Here is a 27681-nt window from a genome sequence, read left to right as displayed (position 1 = left end):
GAACGAGTCAGTGACAAAGTTCCCACTAAACTAAGATTAGTTTCAGCCGCGATCCGGATGTACGAGGCCGAAGGGAAGATTTCTTTATTACCCGGTCTGCGTAATATTTAAGGGAAAAGGAACGTTTTATTCGTGTCAGCTTTTGTAATCATCGAGTCATTTCTATTAACTCTTTTTACAACGTTTTTATTATCTCGTATTCTTGTTTATCCGGTGGTTGTTTGTCCAGAACAAATCTTGCAATCGATTTTTAACTAACTTCCCGACCCGAGATTTGAAACTTTTAGAATATATCAGAACACGATGCCAATGCATTCTTTTAATACTTTTAGCCATCTTTAAGCGAATTGAATTCATTTTCAGTTAATTCTGTTTTGTATGGAAAGTTATTTCAGAAAAATCCCTAAAAAGTAAAAGACTATTTTGGTTGCTAAGGGGGTGGTCCTAGCAACTAAATTATTAATATATACGTGCGTTACTATGGAAATCAAAATGAAATGTCAAAATGACATTTCAGTATTCTATATTTGTTTGTTTGTTTGTTTTTTATTTACTTCATATCAAGTACAAGTTTGAGCATATTGAGCATAATAATTCAAGAGAAAATTTAAAAACGATGTATATAAAAAGTTCTTTTTATCTTAAAATTATTATTTTTATGGTCAATATAGTACGAGGATTGTCCAAGAATCAAAGACCTTTATTCATTTTGGGCGACGCGGGAGTTATTTCTCAAAAGATGGCAGAACTGGCACCTCTCCATAACGATGGGTGAGCCGGCTCGGTAGCAGCTTTAGTATGACCTTCGAGTCCGTTTGAGATGGACGCTCCGCTGTCGAATCCCGCCGCCTGTGAGGTACATTCAATCATTTGGTTTCTCAACCAGGAGGGAGTCCATCCTGTTGAAATCCATCGTCGTCTCACATCCAATTATGGTAATGTGATGGACCAGCGGAATGTCAGGAAGTGGTGTACTGAGTTTACGTGGAGGTATTCAATTGGTGACGTTTTCTTGAAGAAAATCAATGATATAGTTCGTGAAGATCGCCATCTGAGAGTCCGTGCGCTCGCATTTTCTTTGATCCCAGACGTCATTAAGTCTCAATACAAACGATTTTGAGGGGAAAATTGGGGTATGCAAAGGTGTACTCGTTGGGTGCCCAAAATGCTGATGGAAGCTCACCAAACAAAATCGTGTGAAAAGCGCTTAGGTCTTTTTGAACCTTTTGGACTCATTTAAATGGGATGTCTATGTCTTCCATCATCCTGCTCGCTCCGACCTGGCGCCGAGATATTTCCATCCTTTTCTTCACCTGAAGCAACATTTGGTCGGAAAACGCTTCGAGACCGACGAGGACGTGGAGGAAGAGATGAAAACATTTTTTATGACGGCGGCGGCGGAGTTCTACGACAAGGGAATCAAGAACCTAGAGCCACGGCTTACCAAGTGCATCGATCGCAACGGGGATGACGTCGAAAAATAGTGGCGATTTGTACATAAAATTTCGTATGCTTTTTTATAAAAACAAAATTTTCCTGATTTTAAAAATAATAAAGGTCTTTAATTCTTGGACAACCCTCGTATTTACTATAGAACTAAAGCTATAAAAAAGAGTCAGAAAAATAACATTTTAAAATAGGTATGAAAAAACTCTCATGTAAACGAATATCTCGATAAAAGTAGGTAGCTACTGTCTTTAACGTTCATTATCCACACATTTGTATATTAGAATTCGCTATAACGCTCAGACGTTATGATATAGGTACAAAATCAACATCATCCAAAACATTTTGTGGCTGAAAGATGTGATATTTCACACAGCAAAAAAACCAAGAAGAACATTAAAGCTATTGAACGCTTTGTGTTGCGCAACGTGGCATGGAGAGGTGTATGCATCATGCGTAAATCCACAAACAGACCCCACCAAACCAAACACCGCGCACCACATTCGGTCTAAATCGAGCATATTATCACGAGGCCCTACATTAAATGTGAAACATCAGTAGGTAGTTGTTTACGGCCTGGGAATGTCTCAGGAGCAGATACCCAAAACTTTGGTCGCTACGCACTCAAGTGTGCGTTGACTGTTTTTACAGAGACTTACTAATAAAAGTGCTCATGTGAAAGAGCAGCACGGTAAGCTAACAAAAATCAATGATTCTAATTATTAATATAATATTATAAAAAACAAATTTAAAACAATAAGGACATAACAAAACTATGTGAAGACATCTTCACGTCTGCATTAAGAAGTCGGATTTTTTTAAGCGCAATAAAATTGGCTTTTGTGGTGACTGGGTCCGTACAGCCTGATGGGCTCAACTGACTTAAGCATTTCTTCGCCTTTGAAGTACATTCTCGGACATTCCCAGAGGATATGGTCTGCATCATGTAATTCTTCACCACATGGAATGTTGGTTGGGCACAAGTGCAAGTTCAAAGAGTTTGGCAGAGAATCCACCGTGGTCAGTCAAGAATTGATTAGTCTAGTAGTCAGGAGTTGAACCGGTTATCTCCAATCACTATTGAACATTTTAAAAGTACAAATATGTATAAGTACCTGACGTTGTTGGAGACATTGTATTTACGCTTCCAGGTCATCGGCCATATCATGCGTAAAGACAGAAACACGATCGATCGGATAAGGGAGCAAATCAGTGTATGTGACATAATTGAGAATGCCAAAACTCTTAATTGGCGATGGGACTAACATATAGCTGGTAGGCAGTACGGTCTCTGGTCAAATGTGATAATCCAGTCTTGCTCGAGGAATATAAGACGACCGAAAGGCCACCGCAAGGTTCCGAAACGAAATGTTAGGGTTCGACGGAATTGGGTACATGGCAGCAAAGAACAAGAACCCGAGAAGAGTGGAGAGAGTTTGAAGAGGCCTTCACCCAGCAGTAAATTAAAACAGATATGCGAGGCCGAGTTATGTGATTTTTTAAACACCATAAAATACCACAACGGTATCAATATAGGATTTATCTATCTAATATATTCACATCCCGTAAATAACAAATTGTGCAGGCTTGAAAAAATTACATACTTACTTAATTATGTATTGTGACTTTACCTGGCATCGAGCTCTAAATTCCCGGTATGAGAAGCCAATGTTTTGCGTATGGTGTATGCCACAACGGCGGAAAATGATAAATATAAAACTGGTAATTTATAGATTGCTAAGTAGGTAGGTATATAGTTTTACAGTTTTACTGCATTTTGTGAATTCTATCAATCCATAGTATTGAAGTAATGATAGTACGTAGGTAGATTCTTACCTGCTTACTATCATTATTACCATATCAGTTTCTTTTATCAGATTATAGGGAGAAATTAAGGGTTGAAACCAGTCCAATGAAAAATATCTGTTTTTGGTTGGTTGTAAATTTAGGTATTCATCATCATCATCAGCCTGAATCTATCCACTGCTGGATGAAGGCCTCTTCAAGCTACTTCCACTTCTCTCGGTCCTGTGCGTTGCGTTGCCACGTACTTCCGCAGAACTTTATCATTTCATCGATACAGCGGCCTCTAGGTTTCTGGACCTCTTTTTTACTTAGGGTACATGTTTCACACGCATATTTGATCGCGGGAAGCACACACTGTGAACAAACTAGTTAGGTATTATTGAATTTATTTATTTAAAAAAAAACTGATTATTTTTTATTGGACCACGGATAAAAGATGTTTGAATTTAAAATGTGATAGACTTTTAGCATAATGACCTTGGGAGACTAATACTATAAAATTATGATAATATAATTATTATGTACCACAGTAACACAAAAGGGACGTAAAATAGCTATAAAAGTATTTTATATAAATAATCATACCGTAATACACATACATACGTACATATATACAATATGAAAAAAATAATACGTTTCGCTTAAAATTCAACTACATATGTATACCCACCTCAGTTCTTTTCAATCGGTCGTTGATTAGCTCGGTATCGCCAATGAAGTTTAAAACATCTTCTCTATTTTATTGCAAATACCAAATATATTATGAAAGTGAAACTGCTGCAAAACGGTTTCAAAATCAATGATTAAAATAACTTCAAGTCGTTTCCCACTGCAGATTCATTTGTACAATACTTCGCATTTGTCAAGAACGGTCAGCATTTTAGATTAACTCAATCAGTAAATTTCATACTTAAATTAGTAAATATACCTATACTCAAATATTTTTAAGATACATTAACCATTTCGAGTACAAAATATGTTCGACTTATTAAATAAAAAAAATCCTATACTAATGCATTATTCTAATAGAATGGACAATGAATTTTAATATTGTATATTTATATTGGCAGCCAAATATATCCTTATGCCATTATTTAGAATCACTAAAGGTCGCGTACATATTATACGCCATAATTACGATATCTTTATTATCGATATTTTTCTATTTGTCTTATGTAAATAAAGAATATTAATTTTTATACTGTTACCAACTTCACTATCTCACAAGTTAAAGAATTGTCAAAGAAATGCTAGACGATATAGATATTTGGCCACGTATTTTTTTCGACATATACGTGGTGTGAGTGAGAACTCTGCCATTCTTGGTGGTATTGACTTGTGTGTACCTGATAACAATCATAGAAATCAGGAGCATCAGTTGTTTGTTTTCCCTAGGAGCAGAACTAACCTGCCATTGGTGATGCCAATTGGGAGGGCAATAACTCTGTTCAACTCTTGTGAACTTGTGATCTTGATACATTCCACCTACATGAGGATGAGTATAGGTGAACGTTGTTTTATAAATTCTTAAAATAGGGTCCACTCAGCTCATTCGGTGTGCTTCCATGCTTTATATTTTATATTTTTATAATTTTTGTACCTTTTACTTTACCTTTCACAATTTCTTCTTTACACTGTTTCTTTGTTTTTAAATGTCATGTTGTAAACGTCTTAAATTTATAATTTGTAATGTTCACGGTATGTAAAAATAAATAAATTTAAATTTGAATTCATCAAGTATTTTAGTATACAAATATCACTAGATTTACTTATTCTAGTTCAAAATATTTGAGTATCGCTGACGAATCGAAAACAACCACGGGCAATGTATATAAAATTTCACGATTTCAGAAACACAGATTAATATAGAATATGTATTTATAATTCTTTTGTACGTCTCAACAGTGAAATTTTCGATTTACAATTTCTACGGAAACTCGAATTATTTAAATGAAATTCGTTTGCAGGATTTTGTCTGGGCCCTGAGAAGGCGCGCGATGCCCAGGGCGAAATTAAATAGCGCCCACGCTTCAATCCGCCACTTATGCATGGTGGGTAAGTTACATTATTACTTATACTACTGTACTTAATAAAAAAAATGATTAATATTTAGTTCATTAGACTCGTTTGGGGTTATTTTTTCCCCAACCATGTCCGATCCAATGGGGCTCCACAGACTGGAGATTTTTTGTATTGACAGATTTTGTTTTTACGAGAAATGGATGTCAGCCACTTGCTCAATCTATTAGGTCCATACTCTGACTCATACACAAATTGAAAAACAATATGTTTGTTTGTCAGACCCAGAATTAGAACCTGGGACCCACGAGGCTATGTTTTTTTTTTGCTTGAGGTTATTTTTAGCGAAGGATTACTAAATGATGTTTTTTAGTCTTTCCTGTGTGCTATGTATGAATCGTGATAATTATCATTTTTTGACTATTATCTATTATGGCTTGGTTTCGCAGGGTTTAATTGAATTTTTAAAACTAACCAGCACCATTAGTAAATTGTAGTCAAAGTTCAATAAAAACAATTACGTATGACTAAAAAAAAAGTTTAGTGTGTAGCTACTATTTATGTCAGATTTTAAAAGCCTACCTCCACTCTTTGCCACTGACTTATAGATAAGACAGGCTATATAAGAAAAGAAAAATACATTTTTAAAAATATGCAATAAAAATAAGCAGGCGTCTAGATACAATTAGTCGTAGATTTTGGAGTAATATTTTTGATTTTCGATTAGGTGATACCTATGTGAATTCTGAAAAATCAAGTAAACATTGAACCGTTTGAAAAGATCACTATAATTAAAATATGGTTGGCAGCACTGTATCTCATAGCTTTGACCGCTTTATGGGCCGTTCGTAATATGCTTATAATAATATGTAGTTAACATTTAGTGAGTTTCTGATACAATACGTATAACTGGTAATAGTATGTACGGGCCCACGACACCCTTGAGACCCTTCAATTGCCACGAGACATGTGAAATGTTTTCTTTAAGTCTGGCCTCTTTACCCTTCATATTTCACATTTACAAGCTGGGGAGCCGTGTTATTATAATTAATAAGGGTTATAGTGATACCGCCGGGGCCGAGCTGTAAAGGGTTAGGTTGGGTATTCGACGAACATAATATTTTGACACGAGTATCCATTGTGTTGTAAGTTATTTCGGAAAATGTCGGTAGACATGTAGATATATACAGAATATTTAAAAAAAAGTACAGTCTTGTGATTAAATATGCTTTCTTGAAATAATTTCCTGCAGGCTATAGTAGATATAACATACGTAAAAAATACAGATGACATGTTTATTAGTTGTAAATATGCGTTAGTGTAAATACTTGATTATATCTTCTTCTTCGGCCATATCCGCCCTTTACTTGGAGCATATGGACACCGCGCGGCGCCTCCAAGAACCCTTGTCGCTCGCCAGTCTTCTTGCATCGTTCCAGGTCAAACCAGCATCCCGTAGCTCTGCCGTATACTTTCTATATATAGTATTTAGCGGACTTCCATGACGCCGGAATCCGGTCGATTTGAAAAACAGGCAAGCCAGGTTGAGGTTCTCTTCTGGCATGCGCAGCACATGGCCGAGCCAGGTCCAGTGTCGCCTCTTCACTCTCAGAGTGATGAGAGGCTGCTTGGTGCGTTCTCTTATCTCCTCGTTGCTCCTAAAGTCATACCTCCATCCGTCGAAAATATCTGTTTTCGAAGCTCAGTATACGGTTGCTCTAAGGTTTCGTATGATGCCATGATTAGTTACCATAAAGAAGCACCGTCAGAATGTAAGCGTAGAATAGGCGGCATTTGGTTTTGACCGAGTACAATCGTGAGTCCCAGACACTCGTTGGCAGTTGAATGTAGCTCCAGCCATTCCCATTCGGATAGCGAGATCTCTCTGCAAAATGCAATCTCCCGTGATTTGTACCCCCAAGTATTTGCAGCTGTCGACTCTATAGATGTTTTGCCCGTCCCGTCCATGGTGACCGCGCGGCTTAAGCGTTGGCCTATAGTGCTGTGGGTCCCATGTTCGAATCCTGGGTTTGGCAATTGCATATATTGTTATTCAATTTGTGTAAGAGTCAGAGTATGGAACTAATAGGTTGAGCAAGTGGCTGACATCCAATTCTCGTAAAAACAAAAATCTGTTAATACAAACCTCCACTGTGGCCCAGGCCCATATGATCCTATTAGATATCGAAGACGTGTCGCAAACCTTATTTATGCTTGCGGCTGATCGTCCGAGGCAGGTAGGTATATAAAGAAAAAATCTTAACCATTTATTTGTATATAATATACATACAATTATATAAATGTGTTAAAATTATCGAGTAGTCCGGTTCGTACAATTTTCCATTTTTTACGGTTTCATAACTTTACTGCTAAACGGCCACGGCCAAATTGTGTATTTTCAACATGCTTGTAATATAAATATGTATTTATGGTTAAATTGTGACAGAATATTAGAGTTGCCTATAGTCAAAACTCACATTTTACAATTTTCTCATTTTTAGTTAACAATGCCAAGTGATTCTAACTGCATCAATCTATAAAAAATATAGTTGGATATCAAAATACACTTTTAATTATGTAAAAATCATTTCCAAAAATCACTCTTTGGTAAATTATATCTTACTAATCAGGAATGAATCTGTATTTTTTCTCAGACTCTCATGGCGAATTTTACATTTTAATACGACACAATTAAATCCATATACACTTAAAAAAATTAAATCAACAATGTCAGTCATTACTATTTTGTGATTACGTAAAATAGTGTATAGTGCGAAAACATCTTCTTGGCTACGTATTAAAACTGTGAACTAACATGCTCCGCCCATTTTTAACCGCATTTCCATTATAAACTAACAAGCTCCTCCCATTTAGTAGACAACAGCGCCTAGAAGCGTAGCCAAGAAGATGCTTTCGCACATTAGTCTAAGACTCTAGTGTTTTTTGCGATTTATTGAAAACTTGATTTTTGGAGAATGTGAGACTAGGCGACTCATTTTAAGACTGCAACTTTCACTCGAAATGATAGATCTTACGTTTTTATGCTATCCACTTTTTTTATTTTTTTACTAGTTTTTACTTCAGCAACACTAAGACACCCCCTCCTCTACCGCCCGGGCACATACCGTGTTCATTGATTCTGCAATTTGAATAACGCCAAATAAAAACATGCATAAAATGGCACGAAAAAAAAGCGTAAAACTTTAATTGAAACTCTTGGGATTTTATGATTATTTGAATTCTAGTTCTAACGGCTGTGAGACTTCCCTGCAACGGTGACTGCGACGTTGAGGGAAGGGGGGTCGTAGTCAGGGAGGGGGAAAGTTTAACGCGAAAACGAGCGACAAACTTTATGGTGGCTTGTAATTGCCAATTTTATTATAGGTAGCCGTCCATGGCTATAATAATATATTACAGACATACAAAGGAGACCGCACGCGTTTTTATTATTCTAAAATGCGTTTGGCCAAAGACAGTGAATATCACCGTCATCCTATTAAAATGGAAAGCTTGCTACACACATTCTTACATACCTACATCCGTAAACAAATAATATGTAAATGTACCTATAAAACATTTAAAAAGTTGTTTTAAAAGCGATTTGAAAACATTTTTTCCCGTTGCGGATGGAAAACACGCCCACAAAACATTTTGTAGATTTGAGTTGCCTATAGTCATAACTAGGCTTAGGATTTTTAGGTGCTAAAAAATGAATAATTGGTACCTAAAATATGTAGATATAATTGGAAAATATGTGATTAAAGTTTCATAATTATGTGCTAAAAAACAAAAATAGGTGCTAAAAATTTAACTAAGTACCTATTACAATAAATCAAAAATATATTACCACAGTTTAATTTATTATTTATTCACAAACAGAAAACGCTTTATTACAATAAATAATAAAATATTGCTTCAAATTTTCGAATGTGAATCTTTGACGATTTGACCTTAGTTAAATTTTTATATATAGAACAACTTCTTTCCACTTCTACAGCTGATGTTATTATTGCGTATGTAAATGAAACTATTTCTGAAGTAGAAAAAAATTGAAACATCTGAGAGATCTAACGGATTTTCCAAAACAGCTTTAATATTCTGCAGCGTTTGATGTCCAGTATTTTTATTTAGAGCACTGCATATTTAATTATGTACTTAATTTTATTTCAATTTTATTGGTCCAGGAACATTGAAATTTTGCGTTTATGTGAAAATATTATGTAACCTAGAATATGTAAAAATATGTAATTATCCAAAAATATTTAAAAATAGGTGCTAACAAATAGGGCTTAAATGTTTCAAAATTGTCTGAAACGGATAGATGTTTTTGATATTTTGTGGGGCCGCTCAAAAAAAATCTTTAAATACCTAAGAATCCTAAGCCTAGTCATAACTCACATACCGATTCAAAAAATCGACTTTTGAGATAATTGCAAAAAACCACCAGACCACTGTTTTTGTAATTAGAAGAAAGGTATTGAACTCCCTTGAATTGTAATGAGTGAGTCGATTTACATTATTTTTTAAAAAATATTATAATAGATATAATCTCCTAAGACTGCAGGCATGGTTACATGTAAATTGTACGTAACACATTTTACCATGACACAGTTCGCCGTGAGCTTTCTTATCGGTAAGAGATGACCGTATACTATAATTACGGTCTCCAATTTTATTAGATTAAATATGAACATTAATTCAATTTTTATAGCTGGTTTTGGCAAAATTCATGAATTCAAGAATGAAAACCTAACCTAACCTAACAAAAATAATCCAGTATATCGACTATTTTCAAAAATTGTTTGCTGTTGGCTTACTGTAATAAGCCGACAAGAACCGTATTTTATTTAGACATGAATTTTATGTCAGTACTATATGACCCAGAGGTTGGACGGTTTTTAATATTCGGCCATATATTTCCGATACAACATTTCACGGTGAAGTGTGATACGGTGAACTGCATGCGTATAAGTTTCCGGACAGGAACATTTTGTACATTTGAGTTGCGTATAGTCATAACTCACATATTCCAAAAATCGAGTTTTGAGATAATCGCAAAAAACCACCAGAGCAATGTTTTTTTGTAATTAGAAGAAAAGTTAATATTAATGAGTGAGTGGGTTGATTTACATTTTTTTAAATATATATAATACTCTTTAAGGCTGTAGACACACATCACACTATGAGAAATAGAGTTCCCTGATTGGTTAGAAAGGCATTGATGACAAGAGTTACATTATTCATTAAAAATGCCAGTTATGACACCAACAGTCAACTTTGTCAACGATTTTCACATGGTTTAAAGTGAATTTTGATAGCCAACTATTTTTCTTTATATTATTATATAGATTAATGCATTTAGAATCACTTGGTATATTTAACTAAAAAATGAGAAAATTGCGAAATGTGAGTTATGACTCTAGCCGACTCATTTATGTTCGAACAAAAATTTACACTTATCTATGTTTGTCAATACCTAGTGTATGTAGGCTAAAATGAAGTTGGAAGAGGTTACGAAAGACAGTGATTAAAATAATTAATTGCTAGGTATTTAGCAAACGCCACATCCGTACTCTTTATTCTGTACTTTTTTATTCAACGAATAAGACGTAACATTTGAGAATGTAACATTCTATATATAAATCCTCGTAATTGACTAAGATGCACGTAGCTTAATTGGAAAAGCATACTAGCGCGAATCCAGCAGATACAGGTTCAATACCCGTCGGGTGTCGTATATTTTTTCTCTACAATATGATTTTTTCTTGTGTATATATTATGCATGATATGTTTTCAAATTATGTATAATCTACATTCTCTAAATACTCTTTTCAATAAACTGTAAAAGAGCAATATCAAAAGTCAGCCCATTGGATACTCTCACGGTTGCGTATTATTATTATATAGTTAATGCAGCGCTCGAAATGGATTTTTTTACGAACCGGAGCGCCCGATAATTTTACGAAAATATTAACATATCTAATTGAATGTGTATTTTATATAGATGAGTGTCTTATAATGTTTATTAGGTATATGGCATATCTAGCTTACACGGTCAAATTAATATTTCCATATAGAGCGATAACTTTGGGGATTTATGGACCGGAACGGCGCTCCGGTGCGCTCCGGTCTATTTCGAGCCCTGAGTTAATGTAAAATTAATTGACGGCTTATATAATATTCAATAATGAAAAGTGTTTCTGGTTCCCTCGCTGTCCGGTAGTACTTAGTCAACAATATGCCAAATTTAATTAAACTAGATAATTATATAAAATTTGTTACTATGTACCTACTATTTATTTCCGTTCGAGTGGTTATATCATATTGCAAAACACGGTCACGTCGGCTAGTTAAAATATTTTTTTCAGAATTTGACCATAATTACATTTTTATCAAAATTGGAACCAAATCATGTCATACGTGGTTTCAGGATGCAGGTACATTATGTGGCAGAGAAATCCGAACCCCGATTGGTATATTTTATTTTTCCAGTTTCCTAGAACGACAGACACGTCGCTGCCTGCACTCCCATCTCAACTCGGCTCATATAAAAGTGGGGCGATATATCTTCTATGTCCGGCGCTGCCCATGTGGGGCCTCATGTACAGGTCCGCTCATAGTAAATGAGGGACCCGTACGTGACTCAAAATAAATATAATAATATTCTCGTGCAAAAACGGTTCACTAAAGGTTTAATTACATTCATTGTAATTTTAATAGTTATTGGTTAGGCCAATTATCGTGGCCGTCATTCCTTATTACCCCATCTATCTCAAATCCTTATTTATTATTGTCACAAGACCAGACGACGAGCAATTACGGGTCATCAGTCAACCGTGATTGAATAACATTTAGTTAGCTCAAGTATCATCAAGAAAGCGGACGCGTGCAGGTTTGTTATAGCTTAGCCGTCGCTAACTGGCACTTGTGAATTGTTCATAGACTACTGTGCGTATAGGGTGATTCGTCCATCGAGTACCTTTCGACGTTACAGGCAGATACTTCAAGACAGTCGACGCGCCTAAGCTTGTTAAAGCTATCGCGCTTTATCTGATACGATATGAACGAGGCCACGTTAACTACAAAGTCACTAAAAACGCATATGTTTGACCTTCGTTGTGCTAAATATGATACGGTTTGAGCGAACGTCGCGTCTATCATCCATCCTGAGCTTTTCATCATTATTCATCCCAAAACCAAGTGAAACCGTAGGAGTGATATTCCGAGTCGTCCGTTTACAGTGTGTGAGTGCGTGAACACCTAACCGGCTCCAGCGCGCGCCAGCCCTCTCAACATAAAAGTTCAGTGCTTGGCATACTGTCAAACCCCCCCCCCCCACCTAGATCCGTAATCTACCATCATCTTCAAATTCAAAATGTAAAAAGCGCAACGAGTTATAATTTTTAATTAAAAAAATGGTTTGGATTTGATTATAAATTTAGCTGCTAGATAGATACTCTTTTCGTCCAAGTATCGGAAAAGATTTTCATAAAAAATCAATTATTAGTTTCTTCACTTTCAATGTATAATACCGTAAGTTGTTAAGTTTCTTTTTAAGCATCTTCGACCTTGGAACATGTTAACTTTAAGAGGTATAAGGTTCATTATCCTTGTGTTACTGCCACTGAAACCACCAAATATGTTAGTGGTGTTGTGAATAAATTTTGCATTCGTTGATTCTGAGAAATAAAAATAAATTGAACATACATAACTTGAAAACACCTCAGATATATTATACCTACTAGAAAAAATCATATTTGAAAAAATTACGATGCTCGACGGGTTTGAACACGTATAACCAATAGTATCGCGCACAACTTTACATTGACCAATTATGCTACGAGCCTCCTATCTAATTACGACGTTACTGTTAGTTGGAAACTGATGAAACAAGAAACTTGTATTCCTAGATTTAATTGACTAGTGATTCAGTTTCCTTTATTCATCCTCATAAAATGGTTTACAATCATATTAGATTAAAATTAAATTACTTTGACAAAAAAAAATATTATCATTATTTTCTTGCTATGCGCTGAGACCTTTGAGCGTGGGGCCCTGGTCGTGACGTGTATTCCGTCCCTGCGCTTTAAGTAACAGTAGCATACTGGATGCTCATTTTACGAGGACAGTTTTAGAACCATTTGAGAGATCAATACATGATAATTATCATGGGCATAGCATGCTATCCATATGCTTAGCATTAAATAAAGTAGTACATACTGTGAGCTGTTTTTTTTTTAAATACTTATATATTTCCTTCCCCTTCTGCCATCCTCCTTAAACATAGTTACAAATATTTCTTTGGTAATTAAAAAAGTCGTTATAATATAATCGCAACGATTAGTGACAGACTATAATATGTATTATATAATATTAAACTCACCAATCGCTTAAATCAAATTTATATTTAACTATAAAAAAGTTTTCTGGAAATGAATATTAAAATAGAAATATGTCAAAAGAAGCAGAAGGAAACGGATGAATCTAATAAACGTCGCTGAAAAAGTAAATTTAACACTAACATACAACATTTTCCGAAACGTAACTTTCATTTGAATCTCCTGAAAAGTAGTGATTTTAGATTTATCTCATCTGTACTTTTACACAAAGATATAAGTTGTGATATTTTACCACGTTTTTATTAGCTCGTATTCTTGTTTGTCCTGTACAGATTTTTTCTTGTGTGTCCAGTATAATTTTTTTCTTGTTTGTCCAAGATTTGTATTGGACGATTGAATATTTTTAACTAACTTCCCGACTAGCTAGACATTTCGACAATGCATTCTTTTAATACCTTTAGCCATTTTTAAGCAGAATTGAATTAATTTTCAATTAATCCTTTTTGTATGGAAAGTTATTATAGTCGGTTGCTAAAGGGGTCCTAGCAACTAAATTATTAATATATACGTGTATTACTAATGTAAAAGAAATGTCAAAATGACATTTCAGTATTCTATATTTATTCAGCATTTCTATCATGTACAATAAAAATATTTATTAATACATAGAATTGTCAAGTTTATATTATGATTCAACAGAAAATTTAAAAACGTGGTATACAAAAAGTTTTTTTATCTTGTAATTATTTAAAATTAAGAATTAAATATTAAATTTGTCATTTTTTTGTATTCATTGATTTCAAATTCCTGTGCAATAATAATATTATTATATGCGGAATGTTAAATGAAACATTTATAGTGCTTTCTGTTTAGAAAAAAGTCCCGGGGTGGCAACCGACTCCGACTGCACCACTGATGTTATCATCTAGGTTCGATATTGTATATAGCACACCAAATTAAGAGATACTATGAGAAACAGAAAACGCTATGCCTATCGACTGCTTTTATTGATTTATTACCACGTGTATCATGCTAATAAAACGTGACGTTATCGGGAATTCGGTGCTCTATTAATGTTATGTTATATTCATTTAGAATATCAAATTTATATTATTAGATGCGGAGAAATAAACAAGTGTACGTGATATATTATACCTATTACTTACATTATATTAAAAAAATGAGCTTGGAGTAATTTTCACACTACCACATACATATGTATGCGTGAAGAATGATTCCAATTTAAAATGTTTATATGTGAAATATTATCTAGCATTATAATTATTATAATATTATATTATGTCCTATGGATATGGTGTATAAACGTTGTTATTGTTTACAAATCAACGTATTTAATTTGAATGTATTAGTCCAAATTGTTTTTATTTAAATACTTAAAACATTTTTTTAATTAGCTCTACAATGGATCTGGGCCGCCTCATGAAGAGCTGGTTTCTGAACAGATATTTTGTTTTACGAGAAATGTATGTAAGTCGGCTCGCACATATAAACTAATTTCGGCTACAACGTGTCGAATACGTCGACGTGAGGTCATCGTTATTCACAAAACACACGTTGCCAAATAGAGCTCCGCACATTGGTGAATTGCGACATTTTAGTTTGAAAAAAACATCTAGTGCTGCTAGCAACAAATCTCTTGCATCTCGGGCTGCGAGTAGAAGCCGTCAGTACGCATAGGCGCACGACACGAATTGGTAATTTCTATACCAGTTCGCCGGTTACCGTATTCCATATGGCATAATTATATCCTCGTTTCGAGAGGTTACGCGCGACTGTCGGGTAGTCGCATATGTGCGCGGTCTTCATATGCAACATCGTTGCGAAGTTACCAGATGGCTTGCTATATGGCTGCGCGGCAGACGAGGCGAGTTTAGATGTGCGAGCCGGTTTAGTCACTTGCTCAACCTATTACGTTCACACTCTGGGTCTAAACACACATGCAAAAACAACACGTGAATTTTTGCCATATGAAGAATTCAAACTCGACACGTAGCCGCTTGGCCATCGTGGGTGCATAAAACTAAGAACATTAATACACATAAAATAGTAATAATGGATCACTTGAGAAGATACTTAACTTATAGAAAGTTGAAAATATTTATATAGATTGTAAAATCGTAGTATATTAAATTTTTGTTCAATTTACTAAACTTTGTCTCCGGTGTAATTGTATTCATTCATACGTTAGTATACCAACTAATCGAATTGGGTATTTATATAAAATTTGGCTATTATATTATGTACAAGCTTGTAATACTATATGATGTTTCCTCAATAAGTTAGATACGAATAGAGTGCGCTTAACAATTTTTAAAAACCGTAAATAGATACCTAATACAAATTAAATTGGAACAGGTATTTAATATTAGTACATATGAATAGGTAAGTATATAATATTCATTCCAAAAGGTATTTTGGAATAATTCCGGTTTCAATTATTTCCAATTCAGCATTTCAACTCCCTCCACATTTTGAGATCAATTTCCTTGCGGGGTAGTGTGACGTGTGATGAAGCGATGTTTAGCTCTGCAGGGGTGTCCATAATGCGGACACGTGTCGTGCCATTGATGCTCGACCTCTGACACAAAATATGTAATTATATTTACGATTAATAATAATGAAATATTTCGATGGGTGCAGAATTTATGACCCGTCGTAATGAAATAAACACCTTTTGCATTATTTCGCATATGCTCAAGTGTCATTGGAAAAATAAAAGGGGGTGCAGTGCGTAGTTATTCATTATTTATATTTTTATTATTGTGCCGAAGTCATACATACCTACGTCAGTGGCGAAGGGTGGAGACAGGCTGTTGAGATCTGAAATAAATGGTGCACACTAAACATTCTCAGTCATATTTTATTTATTTTCATTGAGTTAAGAATACAAATTGAAAAACGGTGTAGGTTAGATTTAAAAAAATAATTAAACCCTGCGTAAACTAAGCCATTACTGATAATATATAGACAACAAATATTCGTCAATCTATAAAATATTTTTTATCATAATGGTTTGGTTGCTAACCAACACCATCTGCAATTTGTACTCTTAATTCAATGAAAACAAATAAGTACCTATGACTGACAAGATGTGTACTATTTTGTTAGGTCGCCAGAGCCTATATCCGCTATGATGGTTTGGTTTGGCAGGGCTTAACTGAATTCCAAAAACCAACCAATTTATACTTAGTTTAATAAAAACTAATAAGTATGATTGACTAAGTTTAGTGTGCACTGTTTACATCGGATATCTACAGCCTACCTGCACCCTTCGCCACCGCTATATTTTATACCTAGTGTTGTTGATTTTTGTGTATTGATATCGGCGGACGAATTTTATAAATAAATTTGAATATTGCTATTAGATTTATTTATATGGTAAATTACATATTTTAATTATTTTGATTGAGTATTATAACAGGTAACTAACGACCGTAAAAACTACATAGGTAATTAGGTTTATGATTATTATTATTATAATAGAAAAAGTTTCTTAATATTTAAGTACCAACATATCTAAACATACGAAGTACCTACATTGTATTTAATCGGCATAATATACTGTTACATAATGGCTTTGCCCTGCAGTAGTCTGAAGAAGAAGAAAATAGCAAACGTGTTAGTCCTCAGTAGTGACGATGGATCTGATAAGAATGAGCAGTTTCTATTAATTCATCCTCCAGTTGTCTCTGGACTGCCGACACAAATAAAGACTGTTTTTTAAAGAATTTTATTTGATCATTTTCATGCGGGTTTTCTTCGTATTTCGAGTTTATCTTTTACGCCGTGAAACATTATCAGATAACTAAACAGTTCATCTTAGACAGTTTATCATTGATTGTGCAAGGATGGATTTGTTGGTATGCCTGGTAGTCCAATGGATGCTGAGCATACGTCTTCAACACCTCAACGTCTCAATATCATCAATCCTTTTTCGATTCTTGGGTTTTACGGGTCCAGATTTAATGATATTTATTATCCGTATGTACCTAATACTAGGGTTTGCAATACCCGTATTTAAAAAACCGTTATCGAAATAGCGGTTTAAAAATCAGACAATACCGTTATATTTGGTATTGAAAATAGGAACAACATGTATTAATTAACATAAAATGTTTAATAGGATTGTACACTTTTTAATCGGATTATAGGATGTCTGGTTTACTTCCTTTGATGATCAACGACACGTGAAGATTTGCAAAATACATTATTGTAGGTAAGTACTTCCCTAAATTTAAATTTATCCAAATGCTTTCGCCAGTCGCTTGCTGGTTTTAGAAGTTGTCAATAGTGTGTTTTAGATTTAGCAGAGATGTATATATATTGGTAGATACTTCTGTTTTTTTCCATATATTTCAGGAATACCGGTATTAATTCATAGGGAATACCGGTATAAGTATTAGTTATTGCAATCCCTACTGTGTACCTACACACCCAGTAAACGATAGTTTTACTATAATGCATTGTTTTTTTATTTGACATAACGTTGGAATGTTTTAAAGTTAATATATAAATACCGCAGAGATTTTTGAAACGAAAACCATTTCGCTGGCACGTTTGAGCCGATCAAAAATAAAGAGAGACATGAAAAGTTTTAGACTAAGTATCACAAAATGATTCCGGTAATATAGAATAAGTCTGCCAAAATTGACTACTGTAAAGAGGTAAGTAATATAATTCGTAAAGAAAATAATATTTACTACTCATATTAAATAAAGATCATTATAATATTTAATACGATTTATTGATTAAAATAGGTCATAAACCAAATACAAAATAAATAAAACTGGACTCCTTTGGTGAAACTGTATTCCTCTTGTCCGTAAAAGGAATATGAAACGATAAAAAAGGCTTTCGAATCAAAGCTTATGCGGGCGTAATTATTATTTTGTATACAGAATTTATTCGTCTGTTTTGCTGTTGTATTTATGTTTTTTATTTACACATAAATAAATATATTATTCACACAAAAGAAAAAAAGAGAACAATGTAAAATTAACACCAAGATCTATTTACAGAACGATTATGTAATGTTAAAATAAAATATTTTTAAATAAATCATAATATTACATGTAAATTGTGGAAGGTTTCATTTATTGAGTTTGGTAGGTACAATATCTTTGTTGCATATCTACCGATCGTCATAAAACAATATTATAATTTAGTTCTTAGGTATATAATATTTATAAAATATCACGTGGATTAATTAATGTAACCAGGGTTTTTTTAATGTAATGCGGTGGAACGGCGTTCCGGCACCTTTTATCACGGTATTTTTAATGATTCAAAAGCAGTTAGATGAAACATTTAATGTTTGAGGCTTTCACGGTTGTTTTTTATCGTAGTATATTCTTGGGTTTTCACCGTGTCTCCTTCTTCCTTCTTTACTCGACGTTTCGGGCTCGTTGCAGAGGCCATTATCAAGAGATATGTTTTATGATGAAATGTAGTGTATGTATGTGAATGTAAACGTTGCTCTAAGAAAGTCAAAAGGAATCCGATTATCTAAGAGCAAACGTTGTTCAGAGTAATCTGTCAATCATTACGACTGGAGATACTGGCTCGAATATTAGATTTTGCTGATAGTGCCGGAAGCCATGACGTTTTTAATCGTAATCCATCATCCCTATTAATGTTTTCAGGGTTTCTGTGGATTTCAATGGCCTCCTTTACCAATCGTGCGAAATATCCTTTATTCCGACCCAATATCTTGGTCTCGAAGTCAAATTTGTGCCCTGTATCCATCGAGTGCTCGGCAATTGCCGACATCGTGTAATGTTTAAGACGGTATGCTCTCTCGTGTTCACTCACACGCTTCTGTACCGTTCTAGAAGTCTGGCCTATATACTTTTTTGGGCATCCACGACAGCTTATCTGGTATACACCTGCCGAGTACAAAGGCTGTGAGTCCTTTACTGGTCTTAGCATATTTCGGACCTTTGTCGATGTTGAGAATATTGTTTCAATATTATGTTTCCGAAGTATCCTGGAAATAGTATCTGTGGTGTTTTTGATGTAAGGTAGATAGGCCCGGCCTTTGAACTGTATCTTTTCCTCTTGACTGATCGGGTTAAGGTTGATTTTGCTTCTGGTGGCTTTTTGGATCATATTGTGAGAATATCCGTTTGCTTGAAGAGCCTTTGATACTTGAGATATCTCGGATTTTAAATACGAAGATTCGCAGATACGCCGAGCTCTTGTCATCAAAGTCGAAATCAGACCCATTTTTTGAGCAGGGTGGTGGTGAGAAGAAGCATGTAAATAACGATTGGTATGAGTTGGTTTCCGATAGACTCTGTGTCCTAGAGAACCATCCAATTTTCTGATAACTTCCACGTCAAGAAATGGTAGAGCTCCGTTCTGTTCAATCTCCATCGTGAATTTAATCATCGAATGTAGATTGTTTAAATGGGCCAAAAACTCATTTAGAGCTTCTATACCATGAGGCCATATTAAGAAGGTATCATCGACATACCGTAACCAGCACGAAGGTTTTAATCTACACGTGTCAAGAGCTGTCTGTTCAAAATTTTCCATGAAAAAATTCGCAACCACGGGAGATAGAGGGGACCCCATAGCGACTCCTTCGGTTTGTTCAAACACTTTGCCCTGAAAGCTAAAGTAGCTTGACGTCAAACAGTGCTTGAAAAGTCCAGTCATTTCTGCGGAGAAAACTTCACCTATTAATTTTAGGGTATCATCTAGGGGGACATTTGTGAATAGTGACTCTACATCAAAGCTTACTAAGAGGTCAGTAGGCTTTATAGTCATATCAGCTAATAATTTGACAAAATGTGTTGAATCCTTAACCCATGATGCGGTGGCGTTGGTATGTGGTTGCAAAAGGGACGCCAGATATTTAGAAAGTCTATACGTGGGAGAGTCGATTGCGCTAACTATCGGTCGAAGTGGGCAGTCAGGCTTGTGAATCTTGGGTAACCCATATATCCCAGGAGTCTTCGGCGCTTTAGTAAATACTTTCCAGTATTCCTCACTAGGAATATCGGAAGATCGAACTAATTCCCTCGTTTTTCTGTCAATCTTGTCGGTGGGGTTCCGCTTTACATGTTTATACACAGGGGCTTTCAGTAACTCTTCCATTTTGGCAACATAGTCCGTCGCATCCATAACGACTGTCGCGTTTCCTTTATCAGCGGGTAAAACCACCAGTTTGTCGTTTTTTCGCAAATCGCGTAATGCTCGACTTTCCGCAGGCGTTATGTTACTTTGTGGCGGTTTTGATTTCCTGAGGATACGGCTGGCGTCTTGTCGTATTTCTTCAGCTGTCTTGGACGACGCAACAATAGCTGTACTCGGAAAAGGAATGAATTTTGCAATAACACCAAAACACATTCCTGTTGACGACATCATATGCGAAGTTGAATCTGCTATACACAAACTGCCCCCTGCTGTTGCAGAAGAAATACGACAAGACGCCAGCCGTATCCTCAGGAAATCAAAACCGCCACAAAGTAACATAACGCCTGCGGAAAGTCGAGCATTACGCGATTTGCGAAAAAACGACAAACTGGTGGTTTTACCCGCTGATAAAGGAAACGCGACAGTCGTTATGGATGCGACGGACTATGTTGCCAAAATGGAAGAGTTACTGAAAGCCCCTGTGTATAAACATGTAAAGCGGAACCCCACCGACAAGATTGACAGAAAAACGAGGGAATTAGTTCGATCTTCCGATATTCCTAGTGAGGAATACTGGAAAGTATTTACTAAAGCGCCGAAGACTCCTGGGATATATGGGTTACCCAAGATTCACAAGCCTGACTGCCCACTTCGACCGATAGTTAGCGCAATCGACTCTCCCACGTATAGACTTTCTAAATATCTGGCGTCCCTTTTGCAACCACATACCAACGCCACCGCATCATGGGTTAAGGATTCAACACATTTTGTCAAATTATTAGCTGGTATGACTATAAAGCCTACTGACCTCTTAGTAAGCTTTGATGTAGAGTCACTATTCACAAATGTCCCCCTAGATGATACCCTAAAATTAATAGGTGAAGTTTTCTCCGCAGAAATGACTGGACTTTTCAAGCACTGTTTGACGTCAAGCTACTTTAGCTTTCAGGGCAAAGTGTTTGAACAAACCGAAGGAGTCGCTATGGGGTCCCCTCTATCTCCCGTGGTTGCGAATTTTTTCATGGAAAATTTTGAACAGACAGCTCTTGACACGTGTAGATTAAAACCTTCGTGCTGGTTACGGTATGTCGATGATACCTTCTTAATATGGCCTCATGGTATAGAAGCTCTAAATGAGTTTTTGGCCCATTTAAACAATCTACATTCGATGATTAAATTCACGATGGAGATTGAACAGAACGGAGCTCTACCATTTCTTGACGTGGAAGTTATCAGAAAATTGGATGGTTCTCTAGGACACAGAGTCTATCGGAAACCAACTCATACCAATCGTTATTTACATGCTTCTTCTCACCACCACCCTGCTCAAAAAATGGGTCTGATTTCGACTTTGATGACAAGAGCTCGGCGTATCTGCGAATCTTCGTATTTAAAATCCGAGATATCTCAAGTATCAAAGGCTCTTCAAGCAAACGGATATTCTCACAATATGATCCAAAAAGCCACCAGAAGCAAAATCAACCTTAACCCGATCAGTCAAGAGGAAAAGATACAGTTCAAAGGCCGGGCCTATCTACCTTACATCAAAAACACCACAGATACTATTTCCAGGATACTTCGGAAACATAATATTGAAACAATATTCTCAACATCGACAAAGGTCCGAAATATGCTAAGACCAGTAAAGGACTCACAGCCTTTGTACTCGGCAGGTGTATACCAGATAAGCTGTCGTGGATGCCCAAAAAAGTATATAGGCCAGACTTCTAGAACGGTACAGAAGCGTGTGAGTGAACACGAGAGAGCATACCGTCTTAAACATTACACGATGTCGGCAATTGCCGAGCACTCGATGGATACAGGGCACAAATTTGACTTCGAGACCAAGATATTGGGTCGGAATAAAGGATATTTCGCACGATTGGTAAAGGAGGCCATTGAAATCCACAGAAACCCTGAAAACATTAATAGGGATGATGGATTACGATTAAAAACGTCATGGCTTCCGGCACTATCAGCAAAATCTAATATTCGAGCCAGTATCTCCGGTCGTAATGATTGACAGATTACTCTGAACAACGTTTGCTCTTAGATAATCGGATTCCTTTTGACTTTCTTAGAGCAACGTTTACATTCACATACATACACTACATTTCATCATAAAACATATCTCTTGATAATGGCCTCTGCAACGAGCCCGAAACGTCGAGTAAAGAAGGAAGAAGGAGACACGGTGAAAACCCAAGAATATACTACGATAAGATGAAACATTGTTCGCGATTACATAGTACCTACAAGTTAATTTTCCTGAATCATCTCATATGAAAAGACATAGGTATCCTGAAAAACTATCGCGTTTGATATGTGCATTGAATTCTATTACCATTTCTTCAGGTGAATGCGAACGAGAATTTTTGCAAATGAATCTAATTATTACTCCAATAAGAGCTTCGTTGAAGACCAAAACAGTTTCGGCACTTTTGGTCATTAAACTCGTCGGACCACCTTTGACACTTTTTGATCATTCAAAATACATTGATCGGTGGTAACTCAGTGGAAGAAGACATTCGGCCATAGACTCTAACTATAAGAAAAGAAATCGAGACGAAAATTGGACTGAACTTTGGAAATCACTATGGCCCCCACAAAGGGGGGCTGATAGGGCCTTAGCCTGGTGGATCGACCAGATAATTGAAATAACGCACATCACAAATTTACTCTAATCGTAAAAAAATCGCCAGCGGCGCTAATTTCCTTCGGATGTATTAACATTTTAAAATATGTGGTTGTGTGATTGCATTTTTTGGTAAATGTTTGTTTGTTGATACACTAAATACCTTTAATTTTACCATTAGAACACCATTTGAAAAATGCTACTATAGAGCATAACACTGCCTTTAACCTTAGTGATAGGTAGGGGCCCGCTTCAGGATGTGGGTACCATGGAGATCACTATATACTTTTATTCAAATATGTACCTATATTTACAGTAGGTAAATTCTTTGGCAAGAAGAGAGTTCCGGCACCATTTTTTATTTAAATCCCTGAATATAACTATGATGGATCATAAGCTTATATTATTCAAGATAAACTGTACGGCTTTTGATTTGCCACGTAACAAATAACATCTTACAATAAAATATTAGGAATATGGCTTTCTTGTATGTAGAAAATAGAATGTGAGGAGAAATATATGAAATGACGAATTATGAAAACTAGCGGAGTCAGGTGTTTCGCTAGCCGGTAAACGATGATAGTCGAATAGGTATAGCAGAGCAAATAATGTCGACTGTGGAAAGGCAAAAGGTTTAACCCTTACTTTTTGCAAAATAGGTTTTATTGAAAAATAGCATTGTACACAACTAAATACACGTTCTGTCTAAAGGACGTAAGCTGCAAAATGCCAAATTATTATCAAATTTTAGCTTTTAATTTTTAAAAAAGAAGAGCGTTTGAAATTTGCGTCCAGGTAAAAGGATTTATTCCACATCAATGACACTATTAGTCATGTAATATTAGATGTAATAGAGTAATATCATTATTATGCACTGTTTTATGTTAATATATTATAGTAATAACATAAATCGCATGTAAAATGTATGTGTCTAACTCCAAATATGTTGATAACTACCTAATTTTTAGTCAGGTAGAATGACTTAACCCTCATTTTTATTAGTTTTTCTTCAATAACTTCATTATTTAATTATATATTGGGGGAAAAAAACACCAAATTATTAATCACCATGCACTTCAAGTTTGTGTCTATTTTATATTTAGACTTTGCCCCAAAATCATTATCAAAATGTTTTTTATGCCTCCTGTAAAATTTGATTAGTGTGGATTAACTCCTTTTGCCTTTCCACAGTCGATGTGTAATTCATAGCACCGAGAGAAATATAATCAGCTTTGTGAGGCATTCATTCAGCAGTGGATTGATCCAGGCTATTGGCTAATAATGATTATGATAAATTGCTATATTTATGTCTTAAATATTTCGGGTAACTAAAGATAAATTTTGTCAGTTAGGCAGTATTTTTTCGCTTATTTTTCAATTTTGCAGATGTTTAGATTGTAGCAGTAAAACATAAGTATCTAATTATACATTTTATTTTTTGATGACGCATGAACACAATGGATAATTGATTAAATACTATTTTTCACGTAACGTTTTTTACGTAACTTATAATTTGTAATACAATTTGTAATTTTGCTTGACACAGGTGTGAAAACGATGTTTTTAAATTAGGAATCATGAATATCAAGAAGAGGTATATAATGTATTACTATATCATTGCTTTAGCAAAATACATATTTTATATGGAGTTAGATAATATTAATAAACAGGAAAAATGTAATATACATAATATATATACATACGCGCTAATATATACATACTAAAAGCTCAAAATAAAACCAGGAAGTTAATTACAATACTATTCAACTTTAATACACTTTAGAAATGAACATGAAAATCTATGTAGGTATTTTGTACGATATTTATTTTACACAGTATATAATAATATCTTCTATTTTTGTAGGAAACAATGATACTTATCACATCTTTGTCGGTCCTTAAGTTTCCTGACTGATGTATGATAGATAGGTGGTATTATACTGTATGTAACGAAAAGCTTTATTCATTTGGGTTGCGACGAATGTTAAAATACTAATTATTATCAGTCGCCTTCAGAATGATTACCAGTTTGGACAAGCGGTCACTCGGAAAATATTAGAATAATCAACGCACTTAAAACTAGAAGGAAGTGGTTTTGAATAGACCCGGGTGAATAAGGATGTTGAATAAAGATACACATACGATTGTTATGATAAAATGACGTAGATTTAACAATAATAGGTACTGGATACAATATGGTTGGGCCAATTATATTGGCTATCATTCCTTATTTCCCCACCTACCTCAAATCCTTATTTATTATTGTCACAAGACCAGACGACGAGAAATTACGGGTCATCAGTCGACCGTGATTGAATAACACTTAGTTAGCTCAAGTATCATCAAGAAAGCGGACGCGTGCAGGTTTGTTATAGCTCAGCTGTCGCTAACTGGCACTTGTGAATTGTTCATAGACCGCTGTGCGTATAGGGTGATTCATCCATCGAGTACCTTTCGACGTTACAGACAGTTATCGCGCTTTATTTGATACGATACGAACAAGGCCGCGTTAACTACAAAGTGACTCAAAACGCATATGTCTGGCCTTCGTTGTGCTAAATATGATACGGTTTGAGCGAACGTCGCGTCTATCATCCATCCTGAGCTTTTTATCATCATTCATCCCAAAACCAAGTGAAACCGTGAGAGTCATATTCCGAGCCGTCCGTGTACAGTGTGTGAGTGCGTGAACACCGAACCGGCTCCAGTGCGCGCCAGCCCTTTCAATACAAAAGGTCAGTGCCTGGCATCCTCTTCCCACCTAGATTCGTAATCCAATATCACATTAAAATTATAGTCCATTGCAAAAAGCGCCACCACAATTCGTAGATATGGAAAAAATAATATTTAAGTTGTTTATCCAAAATAAAAAAAAAATGATAAAAAAGGCTATCACCGAAATAATCTGATCCGCGGAGAATTTTTAAATGATAATAATGTACAACTTCTTTTCGCAGCGGGCGGAACGAATTCAGGGGGACAGGCATACGCAAGCAGATCAAAACGCAAGGATTAATCTTTTTAATTTCCGTCCGAATGTAATACCCACCCCCCGCTTGTACCCCGTGAGTCATATCATATTGTGACGTCGGAGCCGGCTAGAAGCATTTCTAAAGGTGACGATTCCCTCGCAATAATTTACGCTGGCAGTAGAACAATCGACTCCGTACGAAATACCCACCCTGGCAAAGTACACCGCATCGAGGCAGCATGGTGTCACCCCACTTTTGTGTTATATTCCGCGGAACGTTTTTTAAATGCAAAAAAATGGTTTGCAAACACCTATATAAGTAAATCTTACGAATCTGATCACGCCACTTATTGATTCATTGTGTATTTATTCACACCTTGAAATCTCATTGTTAGTTGAGGTTGTGACCTCCCCTGAAACAACACTGTTCTTATTTCGATTTTAACAAATGTTGGGAAAATGAAAAAACCGTTTTGAAGCAAAAAGAAGAAATGTAAATAACATTTTATTTTTTTCTTTTAGATTATTTTTAGTGATCTACATACAAAAAAATAAATATATCCCTGCAATAACACTGTATATCACCCCAGTGGTCATAACCGTGTACATCATTTCTTACTATGAAAAAAAGACGGCAACTTAAAAATTGATTTAAATAATGTTTTTAATTTATGTATATTGTTGTTAAATACGATGCCCAAGGAGATGTACAACATTGTCGCATTCATAACTGGAACTGCGCAAAATCGATATACAGTGGTCTTGCAAGGGAAGTCTCGTTGATGGTAAACCTTGAAATTTACCTGTGGAAATATCACAATATCGACGGTAGTGAACTGGAATAATAACTGATGGAGGGGAGGTTTGTGGCTTAAACGTTAAATATATTATGATGCACGTCACGTACTATCACGTCTTTGTGTGTAGTGAGATATCTCGTCAAATGGTCCACGTTCGCTACGCCAGATACGAGATATCTCGGTAGTACTAATAATTCGAAAACGAATAATTTCAAAATAGGAAACATACTGACAGCTATCGGAATGTTCCTAAAACATTTTACGATATTAGTTAATGATTTTACAATCGGTTTACCTTGAATTTTGAAATTTGAAAAGTGTTACAACTGACATTTTAGAGATGTCGCATTTTTTTGATTTTTTTTTCGCAAATCATATTTGGCCTATTAGGTACTGCCAAGGCCTTTTTTACGGTAGCCAAAAGGTTAAAAGGTTATCAGACAAATGCTCCCATCCCGTGGCACATTTTGAACCTTTGAACGAACAATGTCAGTTATCAGTCAG

At 35.4% G+C, this 27681-nt stretch overlaps 2 protein-coding genes across 2 annotated transcripts; one reads left to right on the top strand and one right to left on the bottom strand.

Moving 5' to 3' along the window:
- Nucleotides 1-16077: 16077 nt before the first annotated feature.
- LOC147080016 (uncharacterized) lies at nucleotides 16078-20759 on the bottom strand. Its single transcript, XM_085946263.1, has 2 exons — nucleotides 19569-20759; nucleotides 16078-16209 (listed from the first exon to the last, which is right to left on the bottom strand). The coding sequence occupies exons 1-2, from the start codon at nucleotides 20757-20759 to the stop codon at nucleotides 16078-16080; spliced, it is 1323 nt and encodes a 440-aa protein (XP_085802389.1).
- Nucleotides 20760-20850: 91 nt separating this feature from the next.
- LOC147080015 (uncharacterized) lies at nucleotides 20851-26422 on the top strand. Its single transcript, XM_085946257.1, has 2 exons — nucleotides 20851-22294; nucleotides 26364-26422. The coding sequence occupies exons 1-2, from the start codon at nucleotides 20851-20853 to the stop codon at nucleotides 26420-26422; spliced, it is 1503 nt and encodes a 500-aa protein (XP_085802383.1).
- Nucleotides 26423-27681: the final 1259 nt, after the last annotated feature.

This window comes from Rhyacophila brunnea, unplaced genomic scaffold (assembly GCF_057557595.1).
Source record: "Rhyacophila brunnea isolate RB1 unplaced genomic scaffold, BYU_Rbru_1.0 scaffold_1, whole genome shotgun sequence".
In the NCBI taxonomy this organism is placed as follows: domain Eukaryota; kingdom Metazoa; phylum Arthropoda; class Insecta; order Trichoptera; family Rhyacophilidae; genus Rhyacophila; species Rhyacophila brunnea.
This window is presented reverse-complemented; position numbering and strand designations above follow the sequence as displayed.

Coding starts and splice junctions, on each gene's coding strand:
- LOC147080016 (XM_085946263.1), bottom strand. CDS start 20,759: ATGGATGCGACGGACTATGTTGCCAAAATGGAAGAGTTACTGAAAGCC. Junction 16,210..19,568: donor TATTCTCAACATCGACAAAG/GTCCGAAATATG, acceptor ATTTTGTGTCAG/AGGTCGAGCATCAATGGCAC.
- LOC147080015 (XM_085946257.1), top strand. CDS start 20,851: ATGTTACTTTGTGGCGGTTTTGATTTCCTGAGGATACGGCTGGCGTCT. Junction 22,295..26,363: donor GGAAAAGATACAGTTCAAAG/GCCGGGCCTATC, acceptor TTCTTTTCGCAG/CGGGCGGAACGAATTCAGGG.